Source organism: Gouania willdenowi, chromosome 2 (assembly GCF_900634775.1).
Source record: "Gouania willdenowi chromosome 2, fGouWil2.1, whole genome shotgun sequence".
NCBI lineage: Eukaryota > Metazoa > Chordata > Actinopteri > Blenniiformes > Gobiesocidae > Gouania > Gouania willdenowi.
The window spans coordinates 508,565-527,371 of record NC_041045.1 but is presented as its reverse complement, the minus strand read 5'-3'; the positions used below and the strand labels follow the sequence as shown (position 1 = coordinate 527,371).

The window sequence follows — 18,807 nt, the reverse complement described above, 5'->3', positions numbered from 1 at the left end:
CAGCGCGCACACACACACAGACAAAAGTTTTACACTTTTTCATTTTAAACGTTCGGTTAAATTATCTGAAATAATTTAATGAGAAATATTTCTCCAGGGCAAATTATAATATATTTTTTGAATTTTTAACGATTGGTCTGCGTGTCAGGAACTGAAAGAGTATGAAGTAAAATATGAATGTGAAATATGTGCATGATGCTGCTTCGTACTGTATCACTACTGCTGTGTGTGTGTGTGTGTCTAACCTGTGAGTACCAAACCTCGTCCCTCACCTGCTGCAGAGCCTCTGACGCTCAGTTTGACTCCGACGTCAGATTAACGAACGGGATTAAAGTGAAAAAAAATCCTCCCGTCTTCCATCTGCTGCTGCTCAGAGGAAGGACGGAGCAGGACAAGACATGGACACCATCAGGAGGACTCTGCTGTGGACTTTACTGCTGCTGCACGTATCCATGGAGACGGGTAAAACATCCATCTGACTTTTATTTTTCATCTATTATGACAATAAGGAAGGTTTATGACGCATGTGGTTACAGAAAGTTGCACCTGTGGTTTTTCCTCTTGATTGATTGATTTTTCATTATTACTATTATTATTTGTTTTTAGGTAATCATGTGACGGCAGACTCAGCACATGGTCGTCGCAGGAGGAACGTCCTATTGGCCAGTGGGGTGACACTGTGTGGACAGGAGACACATGAACAGATCTACAACAATCACCTGAGATACTTTCACCTGAGAGGTGTGTGTGTGCGTGTGTGTGTGCCTGCGTGTCCCTATAATATGTTTTGTGTGTGTCAGTGTGTCAGGAGACAGTGTGGGAGGCCTTTAAGGTGTTCCTGGATCGCCTCCCAGACAGAAACCAGTATAAGGACTGGGTCAGTCGCTGCGTTGATGGTTCCGTTACCGTGGGAGACATTGGCCGCTCCTTCAGCCAATCAGAGGAGCACGCTCGCCTGGTGCAAAGTGTGAGTCTAACGAATCACAGCATTTTAGCACGAAAACATTATAGTCACAGCCTTTTCTCTGGTTACCGTGGAAATGAGGATGACAGCATTTCTGTTGCCTGGTTACCATAGAAACAGTCAATAGCCAATCACCTGATGACTATGATGATTGTCTTTCAGGTGAATACCATAAAGACAGCCTGTGTTTTTCCTGGTTACCATGGAAACACAAGATCTGCCTGTGTTTGTGCGTATTACCATGGAAACTCATGATGATACCCTGTGTTTGTCCTGTTACCGTGGAAACACGCAACGACAGCCTGTGTTTCTCCTGGTTACCATGGAAACACAAGATGAGCCTGTGTTTCTCCTGGTTACCATGGAAACACATGATAATAATTTGTATTTAGTCCTGGGTACCATGGAAACACAAGATGACAACCTGTATTTGTCCTGTTACCGTGGAAACACGCAACGACAGCCTGTGTTTCCCCTGGTTACCATGGAAACACAAGATCCGCCTGTGTTTCTCCTGGCTACCATGGAAACACACAATGACAGCTGGTGTTTCTCCTGGTTACCATGGAAACACATGATAATAATTTGTATTTAGTCCTGGGTACCATGGAAACACAAGGTGACAACCTGTATTTGTCCTGTTACCGTGGAAACACGCAACGACAGCCTGTGTTTCTCCTGGTTACCATGGAAACATAAGATCCGCCTGTGTTTGTTCTGATTACCATGGAAACACAAGATCAGCCTGTGTTTCTCCTGGCTACCATGGAAACACACAATGACAGCTGGTGTTTCTCCTGGTTACCATGGAAACACATGATAATAATTTGTATTTAGTCCTGGGTACCATGGAAACACAAGGTGACAACCTGTATTTGTCCTGTTACCGTGGAAACACGCAACGACAGCCTGTGTTTCTCCTGGTTACCATGGAAACATAAGATCCGCCTGTGTTTGTTCTGATTACCATGGAAACACAAGATCAGCCTGTGTTTCTCCTGGTTAGCATGGAAACACAAGGTGAGCCTGTGTTTGTTCTGATTACCATGGATGTCGTTGACAGCCCGTCAACCAGGTTACTATGGAAACATAGATCCCAGCCTAACACTTGGTTACCATAGAAGCTTACATTATGTAACATTGTGTTGTAATATTACTGACGGTAATATTAAGTGATATTAATATTTATTGTGATATTCACTAAACTCCAGACACACTTTTATGTGATAAAAATAATCCTAATTATGAACTTCAACATTATTTCTTTGTACATTTTAAACTTTAGTTATTGTGGTTTTGGTTCAAAATAAGACAGAATTAAGATAAAATAACATTTTAATATACTTTAATTCTACTGGTTGGTGAAATTCAGCTCACATGTGAAAAAGATCCATCATAGAATATCTACAAAATAATCACAAACACACACACACACACACACACACACACACACTAAAATGAATGTATCCTTTTTGTCCTATTTATTTATTATATTAGTCAATAACAGGCTTTCTCTTAAGCCCCGCCCCTCCCACTCTACTCACTTCTTGTTTGTTATTACAGAGATACGCCATGTCGGCCGCCATCAACAGGTGAACCAACAATGAACACACATTTTGAGAGTCTTATTGTGCTTTGAAGGTTTATTTTTGTGAACAGGCTGTTTTTAATGAAGGTTTTCCTGTTTATGTTAATTAGGTCAGAAACGACCTCAGACACACAGACAGGTGAGCTTCTGGTTGTTCTGCTGTCATTGGAAGGTGTGATAACTTCCCATCACTCACTGACATCCCAGAATAGTTTTTTAATCCTCTTTACAGTCAATGAAGCCTGAGCTGCTCAGGGTCAAAGGTTACACCCTGTCCTCAGGGTTCCTTAAGCTCCACTTCACCTGGCTCTGAGCAGCACATTCACACTCATTGTTTACTTTTATCTAAAGCACTGGATCTAGTCTCTCCTGATGTCCAACGACCACATTTTGCTCAGAATTCTACAAACAAACATCTATAGATCATAATGATGGCATGAATGAGTGAAAACACACATTTTAAAGAATCACATTTTATAAATAAGTGAATAAAACAGTGTTAAGTGCCTCCAGAATAGATTTGATTCTAAAATTTCCTTGTATTTTCAATAACTAGTGCAGTATGTATATATTTAGCGCTGTAATATAGGCTAGCATACATCTGCAGCGTGCTGAGAGAGAGTTACAACTACAAATTGTTTTTTTTATTTTCTTTATTTTGCCGTTAAAAGAGGCCATTACGTCTCACAATAACTTCACTAATAGTTTTTAAAATTTTTATTCTTTTCTATTTTTTTGGGTTTTTTGTTGGCATATATATATATATATATATATATAGTGAAAGCCTATTTTTATTTTATTTATTTTTATTCTTATTATTACTCACCTTAGTTACAAACGTTGCTCGCTGAGGACGCCTGCTGGTCAATATTTAGGGGGTGTTTTTCAGGATATTAGACTCACTTTAGTCGTTTTTAAAAGCCCTATGTGTAGTCACTCCTGTAGATTCCAACTTATCCTGAGTTACCATGACTACCTGTCAACATTGAGCTGTTCTGCAAAGCTCCCGGTGGACAATTTTATGAAATAATTTATGAACGTATCATTGCAGTCCAAACAAATCTGACATTGCACACCTTTGAACCAAGCAGCAGCCATGTTGAAAGTCTCAGCTCTGTCTGATCCTGATTCTGTCTGATTTGTCTTTGTCGTGTCAAAGGTCTAATGATGAGGCTTAGATGTTTCCTCTTCTCTCTCAGCAGGAGGTCCACTGGTTGACCAATCAGAGACCAACACTCTGGATGATCCTCAGATCTCGGTGGCCTCCACTTTTAGTCCAATATCGCCTGGATCTGAAGCTTCTCCTCCAGAGACAGAAACATTGGACACACCAAAAGGTCCAATCGAGTTCTTCACCGATTTGGACTTTTCAGACCTGGATCGGTTTGTGAACTCTGTGACACCAAAACCATTGGAGAAATCCTTTCAGGTGGATCCAGACAAGGACAATACTGCCAAGATCTTAGCTGAAGATCTGCTCACTCATAAGTCAGAAATCAACCCTCATCATGAAGATCATCCGCCAGAGACTTATGAAGCTGAGGTTCCTTCAGTAAAACCGTTTACAGAGAAGATCGCTGTTGAGGAACCGAATCAGGAGGAACCACCATTATCGAAAAGTGAAGATCTAATGGAGAGCACTGAAGACGAGCTGCTCGTTGGTGTCTCTGATGTCTCAGAGTCTGAATCATTTCCACCTTCTTCTTCCTCTGTTTCTGAGGAACCTGAACCTCCTGAAGAACATCTACCACACACTGCTGCCATTGATGGGAGGAATGTACCTGAAACCCTCAACGTTCCTCTGACCACAGACTCAACAAAGGAAGAAGATGTTGTCCATGAAACTGCAGAACCAGAACTTATTGTACACAATTACTCAGAAGATCCATCTGTGACTGATATAAGAAATCCTGACACGGAGCTAAGATTAAAACCTGACGGTGATGGAGATGAACCTCCAGAAGAAGAGAAGGTACCAGAGTCTTCTGAACAACCTGGTGAGGAGGTCAGAGCAGAGGAAGTTTACCTTGAAGAACCTGAGGAGAACCTTTCAGAAGAAGTGACCCCTGAAGCTGATGTTAAACATCTGCTCATCCAAAGTGAAACAGCAGACGAAAGAGCAATCATCAGAGATGTTGAAGGTCCTGAGGAAAAGACTACAACTGTTACAAAACAAACTGGACCAACAGAAGAAATGGATGAAGCTGAGAAGAAAGGACCTAAAGAACCTGAACAAGATCCTCTGGAGAAAGAGGAACCAGAAACCAGAGAAGAAACTTTACAAGAACTGGAACCTAAAGAAGAAACCACTGAAGTACCTGAAACTTTAGATATCCACACTGTTAAAGAACCTACAGGAGAACCTGAAAAACTCCAACCAACTACACCAGAAGAAACACTTGTAGCAGAACCAAACCCTGAAAGCTCAGCAGCATCTGTGCAACCACCTGAAGAAGAAAAGCCACATCTCAGCTCAACTTCTGAGGATCAAATCTCAGAAACTGCTTCAGAAAAACCCAAACCAGGACACAACGCAGACCAGGAGATCCCTGCTGTGGTTGTTCTGGTTCCTGAAGACCCTGAAACATTGTTCCCGGACCTTGTTAAAGAGGAAGAACCATCTGAAGCAGCGCCAACAGAAGAACCTGAGGTGGCACACGAGGCTTCATTGGAGAGCGAAACTTCAGATGGTGATGAATCCAGTCCAAGCCCATCTCCTGAAGAAGGAACCACAGAACCAGTTCCTGGTTCCTCCATGGAGGTCACCAGCAAGTTCCAAGTGGAAATCAACAACGGAAACTTCCCAGACCTCACGTTACCGCCGCGGGTCGACGAGCTGCTGGAAAACAACGGCTTTGGTTTGAAGAATGAGGAGGAGAGTTTGGTAAGTTCTGATTGGTGGGTTAGGACACCCACAGTATATCTGTAGTACTTGGCTTTGGTCTTTTGTGCAGTGGGTCATTGGTTCAAACCCCAGTCTGCTTTTTGATCTCTTCAGCTTTTCTTTGTCTTAGGTGGTCTTGTCAGTATCTATGTGTAAAGTCTAGGATTTTCAGTTTCAAAGTCCATGGATTTTGCCCTCGTTGGTCCTCCGTTAAAAACACGTCTTTACGTCCATCTACGGGACTCCAGATCCCACAATGCAATGCATGAAAAAATCAACAAACGGAGTATGAGATGAAACGAAACTTTTTTTATTGGATTTATTGATCTACGCCTCCTAAACTATGTCTTTATTTGATAAACGACATTTTGTTCCAGCAGATTTAACAAAATTCTAAAACAATAATTCAGATTTTGCTGGAAAGCTGCAACTTTTTCATTTTAGTAGAAATGGAAGAATTTACCCAAACCTATGATTTCCTTGATAACTGAGATATATAAATAATCTAATAGCAAAAGTAGTAATTAATACACTACAACATATACATATGTATTCATATTAGGGGTGTGCATGAATCTAATGATACGATTCGCCCATGTTACCATATAATATATGCTGATACTAAACAATACAATGTACATCAATATTTAGACATTTTACCTTTAACTACAAAATGGTACAAAATGTAATTTCTTTCTTTTTTTTTTAAACTTGCGAGAACAAGTAAATGGTAATTAATTGTAATTCAAGTACAAATATCAAAAACAAGTGGAATCTTTATCAAACTGTCAAATTACAGATTCTGATTCTGTTAAGTTCTAAAATTCTTAAAAAAAAAAAAAAAAATTATGCACGTTAGCGCAATTAAATGTTTTTTTTTTAATTTATTTATTTTTTGTGAAAAAAATATACTTAAAAAAATTGATTTGGACATTTTTTGGATCAATACGATAATCGTGCAGTGAAATATTGTGATATATCACAAAATAATTTTTTTTACACCCTTAATATATATATATATGTATATATATATATATACAGTGTAGAGAAATACTTTATTGAGGACATTATGAATTTTTTATGATTATATTTGTGTTGAATTTGTTGAAATTTCAGATATTAGTAATTGTAACAATCAATCCATATGCAATCTTTTCATATCAGCGAATAATTGAACTCGACGTGCTGGATCTATAACTGAGATGTGGTTAGCAGCATCATAGATGTCTGCAGTGTGGGAATATTTGAAAATATACATCACCACATACTGTAAACACTCTATTCTTATTATTAATGATGATGCCTAACCAACGTGCACTTCTTCACTCCCTCAGATACTGTGCATGGTTTGCAGTTATACATTTGAATTTCAATGACGCCCTATTACTGTAACCCTCGGGGCACCCCTCTTTGAGCTTAGGTACCAAAACGGTACCCTACAAAATACTGTCATAAAAATGTCATATATAAATATTTTTTCCCACTTTTTCAACTTTTCAACAACTCCAGACGTAACTATAGATATAAAGTTTTCATTATATTTCTTTAATATTTTATGTTTTTATGCCCTTTCTGTCATAAAAACACATTTTTTTGTCAATGAGAAAAACACCAAATATGTATTTTTCTGTTTTCCTTGTATTTTGAAGGTTGAGGCTTAGATTTATTAGGTATTTTGGGGAAAACCACTTTTATATGCATATGTACAGTATATTTAAAATATGTGGTTATAATGGGAGTCAATGGGTCCAGAACTCAAAGAGTGTTGGTATATTTCATATCTTCTGTTCTATACGTGTTGCAATAAAAGTGATAATGGAATTATGAACATGACAATAAAAGAAAACTCCTGACCAAAGTTCATATAATTAGGCTTTAAATGTAATGAGATACTGAGTTTAAAACACGTACACGTTTGGTCCCCAAAGGTTAAAGATTGAACCAAAAACTCTGTCTTTGCGCTACAAACATTGCACATGCTAACCATCATATTTAGTGCTCTATTATATTTAGATTATTTTACATCTTAGTCAATGATTGGAGCAAAAACAAAGAGGTTTAAAGTATGTGACTGAACCTCCTCACAGATTGGGAATGAGATCGACACCATGCTGAGGCCTCTGAGGCCCCTGAGGGACCAGGAAGTGGATCTGAGTCTTCGTCTGAGAGCAGAAACCTACAGAGACGCCCTCAGAGACCCCAGCAGCTCCGACTACCGGCTGCTCGCCCGCAAGTTCACCCGCAGGGTCAGTTTGTGTTCTAAACCCTGAACATTGAGAAGTAAACTAAATGTACAGTTAGATGTAAAGATAATAGATGAGAAACATTTGTCCTGTTAGTATCTGTTCTAATAGAGCAGTGTTTCTCAAACTGGGGTACGTTTGATGAAATTGAAAAAAACAGCACGTGACGGGCGCCAATTACGCTAAAATGAATGGCAACGTTTTTCGCAACATTTAGCAACAAACCATGTTTAAAAAACATATTTACATCATATTACATCACTCATTTATTGCTTTATTATGATCTATAGATGTTTATAGAATTCTGAGCAAATGTTGTTGTCGGACATAAAGGTGGGACTTGGATTCAGAAATAAGAGAAAGGGGGACGAGAGCCAAAAATGTTTGAGAAGCACTGCACCAGATAAATGATTATGAAACATGTAATAAACGACTATTAATAAAGATCATTTGGACATGAAATGGATCTTCTCCTGATCCTACAGTTGAATCTTCTCATGGTCTCAGACTCAGTCTGTAGCTTACTGAAGTTCGTTTCCTAAATGTTTCTCCATATTCAAGATGATCCATCAGTTCCTGGTCACTGATAGAGTTTGAACGTGTCTGGACTTCCTGAGCTGTGGCTGCTTTTTAAAAGTCTGGATGTTTTTCACCCACAGATTGAAGAAGCCTTCGAGAAGCTCCCGGGCTTCAAGAGTGTCCACATCCAGGAGTTCAGGTCTGGTCATCTTTAATGTGTCTGACAGTCTGACTCAGTGGTGATTGCTTTCCTTTCTCTCTGTGTAACTCAGGCCTCAGAAGGACTTGGAGAGGTGAGTCTTTCTGCTGATCTCAGTGAACTGTCTGACTTTATAACCTCTTCAACCCCAACGGACCCACCGGCGGGGGCAGCTCCAGCCACTGTGACTCTGACGGGTCTAAATATTGTAAATGATGAAAGAAATCACACATTCTATATCTATCTGTAATCCTAACAAACTATAGAAGCTAAAACTGTAGCTAACCCACATTCACACCACACACACCAGGACATTATCAACTCCACAAACTGGACCTTTTTCCACTGCTGTGAGTCACAAAATAAACACAGATCTATATAACAAGAGTCTACATTAAACTCCAGGCTGAGCTGAATCCACTGATATACAGGTCAGGTATGTTACGTACCAAAACAACACCACAAAATCAGAAAATACACAGTGGAAAAAGTCAGCAATGATGACATATAGTGTCTTATCTTTGTTGTTTTTATCAAAAGTTGCTTCAATGTGCATAAAAATCTATATTTTGGTAAATCAAAAATGTGTCGTCAGATAAATACTACAATTACACACATCTGATCACTTCTCAGTCGAGAAATTTGTCCAATGAGTGCTTAGTGCTTGTGCATAAAGGCCGATCCCTCCTTTACCCAGCTCTGATTGGCCAGGACTAAAGCCACTCCCATAGTATTTGATATCACCAATTTCTACAGGCTCTGATCTTTACAACGCTGTGTCAATCATTCTGATTGGTCAAAGCATTGCTGAACTAGACACGTGCGTAACAGCATCAAAGGGTGGAACCAAAATGAGCATTACGCATGGCACAGCAGAAACCTGGATAAAATGTAATATGTTTATTTCCAGCCATATTACAACACCTAGTGGTCAAACATAAGACTAACAATGATTGGAATTAATTTGACTGACAAATTACAGTTACACACTTGTGGAAAACTTTGGCACAGTTCTGGCAAAATGGGATTCAATCTGAACTTTTGTGTATCTTTAGCCTAATGTTTATTATTATCACCAAACTTGCTGCAGTTGATGTCCATACATTAGTTCAATTATTTCTGTTTTTATAGCCTTTGATAATGAGAATTGGCTTTATATATTTGATGTAAATCTCGGACTACAGATTTCTGTATTTAAAACGTGATTTATTGTCACTTAGTATCATATATTTCCAAAATCATCTGTAATCACTAAGGGTCCTACTTCAGTCTGAACAAAAAATAGCCGTATACTGTAGGTCATGTAGAATATTAGAAAAACATTTGTTATGGGTTTGTGTTTTTTGGTGAAAAGTGGCTGGAGCTTGAGAGGTTAAGAGACTTTTATTCCGGACCAACTACCAAAGTGTTGACTTTCATAGTGTTTCTGTGTCTGGCCCGTCAGAGGTCTGGTGGTTCTGGTTCTGTACTCCATCACTGTGGAGGTGGACGGAGGAGGGATCACCAACGACACCATGGACTTCATCTCCCTGCAGAACAACCAGGTGGAGAAGACCTTCCCCGGAGCCGCCGAGCAACCCACGGTGGTTTACACCATCACCGACTTCAGGAACTACATCACCGAGGCTCTTCACAGGGACGGCTTCCTGTCCAACAGCAGCATCTCCTCAAACGCCGACACTGAGCCCACGCAGGAGAACGGTAGTTTACGACATATCGCAACTGATGCCGTAAACCTCGAGGGGCAATAACCAAGAAAGAAACTAAATTTTCATCTTTAAAACAAATCCTAGATACGTTCTCACTAAACCTTTTTACCGTAACAAAATAGAACCTGCAGTTTGTATGCTGTTGTTGAGTGTTTTTGTTTGTTAGAAACAATGATACAAATGGCTAATATTTTGCCTAGTTATCTTTTTTTTGGTATAGGAACAAATTTAGATCGGGGACAGAAAGATATTAATTTTTTTATGTTGGGTTTGATGGTTTTATGTTATCATTGTTTCTGGTTTCCATCAAAAAACACCAATAATAACAGAAAATATGAATTATTTTGTTGTTTTCCGGAAGAACAGAATAAAACACAAATTACAAATGACTGCTGGATCATCCATTCATCATAATAATTGTATAAATGTGTCAATAGTGCCTTATTATGCCTCATTATCCAAAATAAACCTATTCCAGAAAATAAATAACACAAATGCTATATTAAATGTAAAGATCACTCATAATGGGGCGTATGGATAAATGTCATAAATATAAATTGATTTACCAAATATTTAGGCTTTTTATTTTGGTCATTGGAACATAATTAAACTTTTCTAAATGTTTACTGTGAAGTTAATTTTCAGTTTAATTTTAAATGGCAATAAAAAGTTTAAATTTAATTCGACTAAAGCTGTAAAGACCTTGATTAATTTCTCTCTGTAGATGACAACGTGTTGCCGTCGGTGAAGCCAACGAGCCGATCCGGCGACGCCTACGATAACGTGGTGAGTGTGACGATGAACCGCGGCTGTTCTTTGAATCCTCGTCTCCTGATCTAATGACCACCTGCTGTCCAGGACAATGTCCTCGCTGCGGAGAAGCCCCCCGACGCTCCCAGCCATGAGCCGGACACCGGAGGAGCTCAGGTCTTCTCCAACAAGGAGAACTTCCCCTTGGACCATTTGGACCAGTGGAAAGGAGCGCTGAGCGAGAACGATGTGTTTCTGTTTGATGAGGCCGTCGCTGTGGACACTGTTGACCTCCAATCTGACACGCTCAACAGTGAGTACCCCATGAATAGTGATAATAGTGATAATGAACACTTTTCACCATATTTCATGATTATTTTTGCCAATTTAACCACATTCATAATTTCTCACATTATTTACCAGTTTAAACTAATTGTTCCAATATTTTGAACCACTTTTTACTACTTTTTCTGTCTGTTTTTATTCACTCTAATTTTCTACTTTTAATCAATTTCTATGGTTTTTAAAATCCCATTTTACCTCCTTTTCCACCATTTTTGGTCACTTTGAACCATTTTATTAGTGATTAAAACCAGGATTTCCATCTTTAAGATGATTATAATAATAATAATAAACGTTCCTGGATAACAGTGGATATTATTCAGATGAATAAATAAACAATAGACCATCATTTTACTGACTTTATGGATGGACCCAAAAATCTCTCCCCTTTAATCCCCCTTATAGATGGTCTGAGCTAATGTTTGTAAAGGAATGCTTTGTGTTCTCAGCAGATAAGGAGAACCTCCAGGACGAAGGCTTCCTGCTCAGTAACGCCTCAGGATTTGGGGAGAAACCCTTTCAAAAGGTGGACATTCAGAAGATAAACGCTGATGTGTTGGTGGATGATGGGTCAGGCTCTGGTTTCTCTGGAGACGGTTCAGAGGAGAAGTTTTGGTCCTGGGAGAGTTCTGAGACATCTGCTGGGATGCTGGTGTACCCAGATGGAGGCCTGGAGGTGTTTCCACCTCCTGACCTAGAGGTAGAAGAAGACCCTGCTGAGCCATCGGAGAAGGATGACTTGAGTTTGATGGATAATGAGTTTGAAGAAACAACAACAGCAGCTCCTGATCTTCAGGAACCACCTCCAGATGGACACATTGGGGAGCCCTCAGATGAAGAGGCCTCACTTGTGGTTCACTTTTCTGAAAGTTCAATGGAAGCTTCAGGCATCTACGATGACTCTCTCCCGACTGAGTCCCCAGCGGACTCTGCAGCAGTCTCAGGTTATTCTGAACCTGAAACCTGGAGTGGACAGGCTGCTGTTTTAGCAGGATGGACTCAATCAGTCTTAGTGCATCATGAACCGACCACAGAAGAAGAAACTGTGCTGGTGACAGATGCAACAATGTTCCAAGTGGTTGCCTTAGCTCCTGAAGTCCCTGAAACACCCTCAACCGAAGGTTCAGCCATTTTCATTGAAGTCCAACCAGTCAGTGACAGAGAAGCTGTTACATCAACAGAGGTGTCGGACCATGATGAGGTCATGACTGAAATGCCTCCGCTTGTTCCTGAGGTGGAAGAGTGGAGAGAGTTGGAGGTCTTGGAGGAGCAGGACATTGGTGTTACTGTTTCTCTCACAGTGACACCTTCAGTAGTCCTGGACTCAGACCTGATGGTGGATGAAGTCATTGTTGTCTCTACAACGAGCCTTCCTCCTGCTCTGACTCCATCAGCGAGTCGAGAACACATGGACAGCATCGCTCTCTCCCCAGAGAGAGACTCGCCCTTCACACGAGTGTCTGACTCAGAGCTGGAGGACGAAGACTTGGTTCACCAAGAACAGTCGAGCCACGAGGAGGTCACGGAGCTTCCAGTGAGTCCTCCGGCTGTGGTGGTTGTAAACGATACTGAAGGGTTAAGGACTACATCAGGTCCAACAGACGGAGATGAAAGCACTGAGACGCCACCAGTGAAGGTCAACCACGTCCTCCACACCTTTGACTTGACCGATGTGCCGAGCGTTGATGTCAGCTTCGACATCGTTCCTGAGGATGAAGGAGAGAGCAGCGGGTACTCCAGCAGTGCTCAGGGATCAGATGTGGACTTCCTGCCTGGTCCGCTACAGCCCAAACGAGACCTGACGGTTTTCTTCAGTCTGAGGGTGACCAACATGGTGTTCTCCATGGATCTCTTCAACAAGAGCTCACCTGAGTACAAAGCTCTGGAGCAGCGCTTCCTGCAGCTGGTGAGCAGGCCGAGCTTTATTTACAGATGGAATTGACGGACGTTTCTCACAAACTCAACAGTTTAATGACTTTTAAATAAAATAACCTGATTAAACTTCTACTATTATATATGATCTATGATAGAGTCTAAAACTATAGTAGTGGCTAATATCATTGGTGCTAGCGCCCCCTGGTGCATTGATTAGAACCATTTATTTTTATTTAGTTTTTTGTTTGTTTGTTTGTTTACAAACTTAAACTGATTCTCTGTAATATTCTCTGCACTGGAAACCTTTAAAATGTGTGTGAAATAATCCATATCTAGTTAAATTATTATGAATCTGAGCTCTTTTCTCCATTGATATGAAATAATTCAAAGACAATCAGGTTTAGACAAAGTTATAGAAAATAATATAAATCATTAATTGTGAAATTCTTCAGTTTGGAACTGATTAAAACTGTTTTTCGTCCCACAGCTTGTCCCTCACCTGCAGTCCAACCTCAACAACTTCCAGAACCTGGAGATCCTCAACTTCAGGAACGGCAGCATCGTGGTGAACAGCAGGATGAGGTTTGGTAAGCCGGTTCCCAGGGAAGTCACTAACGTCATCTATCTGATCCTGGAGGATTTCGCCAACAACGCTTACCGAACCATGAACCTGGCAATCGACAAGTATTCTCTGGACGTTGAGTCAGGTAATGCTTGTTCAAAGGTTCTCCTTGTTTTTAATGAAGTCTCTAGACATTTGTAGGACCTCAGAGTGAAGAGTGTCTAGCTTTAGTGAGGAAAACATCTCAGGCTTCCCTCTCTCATGTTTCCATCTGACAATGCAGATCATTTTTAGATCAGTGATTAGATGTTCCTCAGATCAGTTGTTTTTCAGAGTTCTTGAGCCACAACACACCTTCTATACAAAAAGAATGTCTCTCTTATCATTGCCAAACTATTTCAAGATATTAGGGTCTTGTTTTGGTACGTACTGCCACCTATTGGCTTGGAGGACTCTTTGAATTACTGTGTCCAAGAATGCTGAAGGTTTGACAGAATTGGCTAAATTCTCATGTTTTGGACCAACCAAGTAAATTTGAGCAGTTCTTTTCAACGGTATTCTTCTTGATGTCTCACAACAGGGTTCGTATACCACAGCACAGTGGTTTTTAGGTCGTTGGTAAAAAGTTATTGGTTGATCATTTTGACGTTCTGTGTGTTTTGGTAATGGTTTATCTAGATCAGTGGTTCTCAAACTACTTCTTCTAGTTCCTCCTTTGTCTGACGACAACATTTTTGCCCTGAATTCTGAGAAAAAATGCTATAAATCATAATGATGAATAAACACACATTTTAAAGAATCTCATTTAGTAAATATGTGAATGAAACAGTATTTATTGCTTTCTGAATGGATTTAATTCCATAGTTTCCATCACTGACTCTTGTATTTTCAGTTCATGTTCTAATCAAGATCATTTCTATCATCATTTTCAGCGTTTTTGGTGTTCTTTTGTGTATTTTGTTGTTGTTTGTGTGTTATCTTTATTATTCAGTTTATTATTCTCTTGTTTGTTTTTATTGACCTTTTGTGAGTTTCTGGTAATATTTGTTATATTATCATTTTTAACTAAAGACGCACATTATGACATTATGACAAATCATGTTAAATCCACTTTTTTAGCCCTTAAATGCATTTTGTTGTATATTTAGAGTGTTTAGAAGTACAGAAAAGTTCAAATTAATCTCTTCAGATGCTCCGTAGATATCTTTATATTCTGTTTTGGTCATATTTTTCAATCTGTTTAGATTTTTCTATTCTCTATTACGTTTTTTGAACAATCACGTCACAGTATTTGCAGCAGAACTGCCAAATTAAGACATTGACTCCAGGTCCAACACTTCGAACAATCCGCCATTTTTATTTCTGGCTTTTATTTTGTAGTCCAAGCTCCAGGATGCAGAAGTTACGAGAAAATGTTGGGTTGTTGGATGTAGTAACCCACACGCTTCATTACACCGTCTCCCAGCATCAGAACCTTTTCAAAGTGTCTGGTTGAGTTTTATTTTTTATAGAAATGTACCACATCTGTGGATAAGGTCATTTCTGTGTGTGTGAAGCACTTCAATGATGACGCTAGCATCAAGCTAACATCACGAAATGCATTTTAATACAGTCTTTTCAAAGACAAAAACGTCAAAATGAAATGACTAATGAAAACTTTAGACTTAAATTAAATCACGTAGGCCATATCATCAAGGATCTAAAACGAGCACACAGCGCTAACATATGAAGACGGTGCAACTGCTAATGCTAACAAAACAATGACAGGGACGTCTTATCATCACACTTTTTAGCGTTATTTACAGCTTACCGACCACTTGTTAACATCCATATGAAGACGTTGTTCTGCAGGTTCATCATCTTCATTTTCAAGTCTTCCGTTGTTGACATTTTGTAAATAACGTATGAATAAAAAGTTTATGCGTCGCTACATAATCGTATCTTTTCTATCAAACTACAAAAATGGCCGAACAGGGTGGAGTTGAACCGAGTGTCACCTCTGCAACCTGGAGAGGGGGCGGGGTATGAAGTGTCTCATTTGCATTTAAAGAGACAGCACCAAAACGAGTTGTTCTCAGAAGCACATCAGAAAAGGGGTGGAGCTATAATAATGAGGAATTCAGACCCAAGCATTGCAGTTCTGCTTTATATAGACCACAACTGTATGATTTATATGTAAAAAGGAAGGATTTAAAAGCATGATATGTCTCCTTTAATACTTTCATTCAAGTACCCCCTGTAGTGCCATTGTGTACCCCTCGATTTCAGAAACACTGATCAAGGCCCTTTTTCTTCTGTGATGTTTTTGGCGCTGGTTTCATCCACTGCACCTACTGACTCTGACCACAGCTTAAGTCTGTGGTTTAAAGTGAAACAGACAGAAGTGATCTGTGTTATTTTCTAACTGCTCCTCAGCTGACCCTGGTCTGTGTCTGTGTCTGTGTCTGTGTGTGTGTGTGTGTGTGTGTGTGTGTGTGTGTGTGTGTGTGTGTGTGTGTGTGTGTGTGTGTGCGCGCACAGCTTTGATGTGTACACAGTGTGTTGATTAACAGAGACCTCTACTGGCCCTGAAGTCTGTAATCAGGATAATCTGTCTGAGGTGAACGTGAGCAGCAGCAGGACTCACCATCACGTCCATGAGCTCAGAGAAAGTCTGTGAGGTGGATTTATTCAGGTTAAAATAGGACACGCCCCCCTCCTGAACCACGTCTGAGACAAGGTGGTTCAAGGAAGGATACGGTAGTTTTACATAAGATAGTTTAATAGTTTAGGACAGAGACAGGTGACATTTATCACAGCGGGGGGCGGGGCCAACAGCATTAGATTATCTGATCCGAAGTTTGAAAACATACATTTTGAGTGTTTTAAAATTCATTTTGTAGATTTTTTGTTAATATTTGTGTTGTCTTTTTGTGTTTTTAAGTCATTATGTGTGTTTTTGTTATATTTTTTTCTGTTCTTGTTTGTGTAATTTTATGTAATTTTGTGTATTTTTATATCATTTTGTGTAATTTATCATTTTGTGCAATTTTATGTCATTTTGTGTAAATTTATATGATTTTGTGTAATTTCATTTGTGTGTCTTTGCAATCCTTTTGTATATGTTGCTGTTTTTGTCAATTTGTGTATTTTATGAATACATTTTTGTATTGTTTTTTAATCTTTTTGCTGTTTTTGTACGTTTCTTAACATGTTGTGTATTTTACTGTGGTTTTTTGTGTGTTATGTTGTTCTTCATGTAACTTCCAACTTCATGAATTACAATTTTGTTTTGGGGGCCGCGTGTGGCCCCCGGGCCTCCAGTTGCTTACGTCTGGTTTAGCATAAGGCAGGCTAGGGTAACATAAGATAAGTTAGTTTAGGATAAGATAATATCAAATAGTATAATTTATGTATAAAATAGTTTAGGTATGAGAGTGAAAAACTAGCGTTAAAAACATGGGGATTTATAATGTTTATCTTTTGTTAAAAATGATAATCACACTAAATATTACCACCAACACACAGAACGACAACAAAAACACACAAAATGAGAGAAAAATATACTGAATAATAAAAATAACAAACAACAAAAAAAAACACACACACAAAATGATCAAAATCCAAAGATCAGTGTTGGACGTGACCAGAAATAGAAATAAATCTATTCAGGAGACACTAAATACTGTTTCATTCACTTATTTACATAATGAGATTCTATCAAATGTGTGTTATCACTCATTCATTCCATTATTAAGATCTATAGATGTTTTTAAATAGTTTTCTGAGCAAAACTTGGATTCAAAAGTAAGAGACAGGAGGAAGTTCAGCCAAAGAAGAACCAGTGGTTTAGGGTCAAATGAAATAGATATAAGATAGTTTAGGATCACTTATAAAAAGATGGGAGAAGGTTGTTCAGAATGAGGAATTCCATGATTCACTGGGACTCACATCTGTCTTTAACATCTGCCTTGTTGTGTTGGTGACAGTTTCATTCTCCACCTGTGACCGTCACCTCCACACTGGCTCCGTACCTGCTGATCTGCAGCTTCCTAATCTGTCTGAGCCAATCAGAGGAGCTGCTGTCAGCCCCATGACCCCAATCTGTTGCTCACGCCCACATCACCTTACACATCAGTCAAATACACATTCTGAATTGTTTCAGTTTCCTAAAAATAATAAATACAAATATTTAAATGTTTAAAAAAAACCTTTCAAACACTTTACCTGAAGTTTTATACATAAAGGCTTTATTATGATATGACACCTGTCATCATTAGCATGAATAAGGTTTCATGAAGGCTGTTATTAAGTGTCCTTTGCCCAAATATAAGCAACTGCCGGCCCGGGGGCCACATGTGGCCCTCGGTTGAATCCTGTGTGGCCCCCCCAAGATAAATCCACCTAAAATTATAATTCAAGAAATTGGAAACAATTTGAAGCTCAACATAATGCACCAAATAACTCCAAAAACACACAAAACAACAGCAAAATGCACAGAATGTCGACAAAAATACACAAAGCAACAACAACAAAAACACAAAAAAAGACTCATGATACACACAAAAGGACATCAGACACACAAAACAACAACAATTACACAAAAAATACCCTTAAACAACAAAAATACAGAAAAATAAAGACACAGATTGACAACAAATTGCAAATATAACACACAACAAATAACAAAAACATGTGTAATCACTCATAAAATACACAAAATTCCAGCAGAAATTCCCAAAATGACTTAAATACACAAAACGACTCCAAAAAAACCCTAAATGACTAAAAATTCAGAAAAAATCTACACAAAAAGACAAACAACAACAAAAACCCATTTTTTCGCCACAAGTGTTTATATGTGTGCGCACCACAAGTGTTCGTGTGTGTGTGCGCACCACAAGTGTTTGTGTGTGTTTGCGCACCACAAGTGTTTGTGTGTGTGCACCACACGTGTTTGTGTGTGTGTGCACCACACGTGTTTGTGTGTGTGTGCACCACAAGTATTTATATGTGTGTGCACCACAAGTGTTTATATGTGTGTGCACCACAAGTGTTTGTGTGTGTGTGTGTGCACCACAAGTGTTTGTGTGTACGCACCACAATTAATTTATTGACCAATTCATTGATTATGAAAATAACTGTTAGTTGCAGATTTACTGACCAACCAGCCACCCCTGACCAGTGTGTTGT

General features: G+C 39.2%; 1 protein-coding gene across 4 annotated transcripts in view; it reads left to right on the top strand.

The window, feature by feature from the left end:
- Window positions 1-9: 9 nt before the first annotated feature.
- LOC114478621 (interphotoreceptor matrix proteoglycan 2-like) overlaps window positions 10-18,807 on the top strand; it is a 24,628-nt gene continuing 5,830 nt past the window's right edge. Inside the window, exons 1-15 of one of the 4 annotated variants that reach the window (XM_028471827.1) lie at window positions 10-462; window positions 607-741; window positions 801-967; window positions 2,528-2,556; window positions 2,663-2,691; window positions 3,752-5,436; window positions 7,524-7,682; window positions 8,339-8,397; window positions 8,471-8,491; window positions 9,842-10,098; window positions 10,831-10,892; window positions 10,965-11,169; window positions 11,648-13,104; window positions 13,561-13,780; window positions 16,156-16,199. In XM_028471827.1, the coding sequence (XP_028327628.1) occupies window positions 399-462; window positions 607-741; window positions 801-967; window positions 2,528-2,556; window positions 2,663-2,691; window positions 3,752-5,436; window positions 7,524-7,682; window positions 8,339-8,397; window positions 8,471-8,491; window positions 9,842-10,098; window positions 10,831-10,892; window positions 10,965-11,169; window positions 11,648-13,104; window positions 13,561-13,780; window positions 16,156-16,184 (4,578 nt within the window). In that variant the 5' untranslated portion in view covers window positions 10-398 and the 3' untranslated portion in view covers window positions 16,185-16,199. Of the gene's footprint in view, window positions 463-606; window positions 742-800; window positions 968-2,527; window positions 2,557-2,662; window positions 2,692-3,751; window positions 5,437-7,523; window positions 7,683-8,338; window positions 8,398-8,470; window positions 8,492-9,841; window positions 10,099-10,830; window positions 10,893-10,964; window positions 11,170-11,647; window positions 13,105-13,560; window positions 13,781-16,155; window positions 16,200-18,807 lie in introns of those variants that run through there. The other 3 variants (XM_028471812.1, XM_028471818.1, XM_028471802.1) reach the window with 3 other exon arrangements.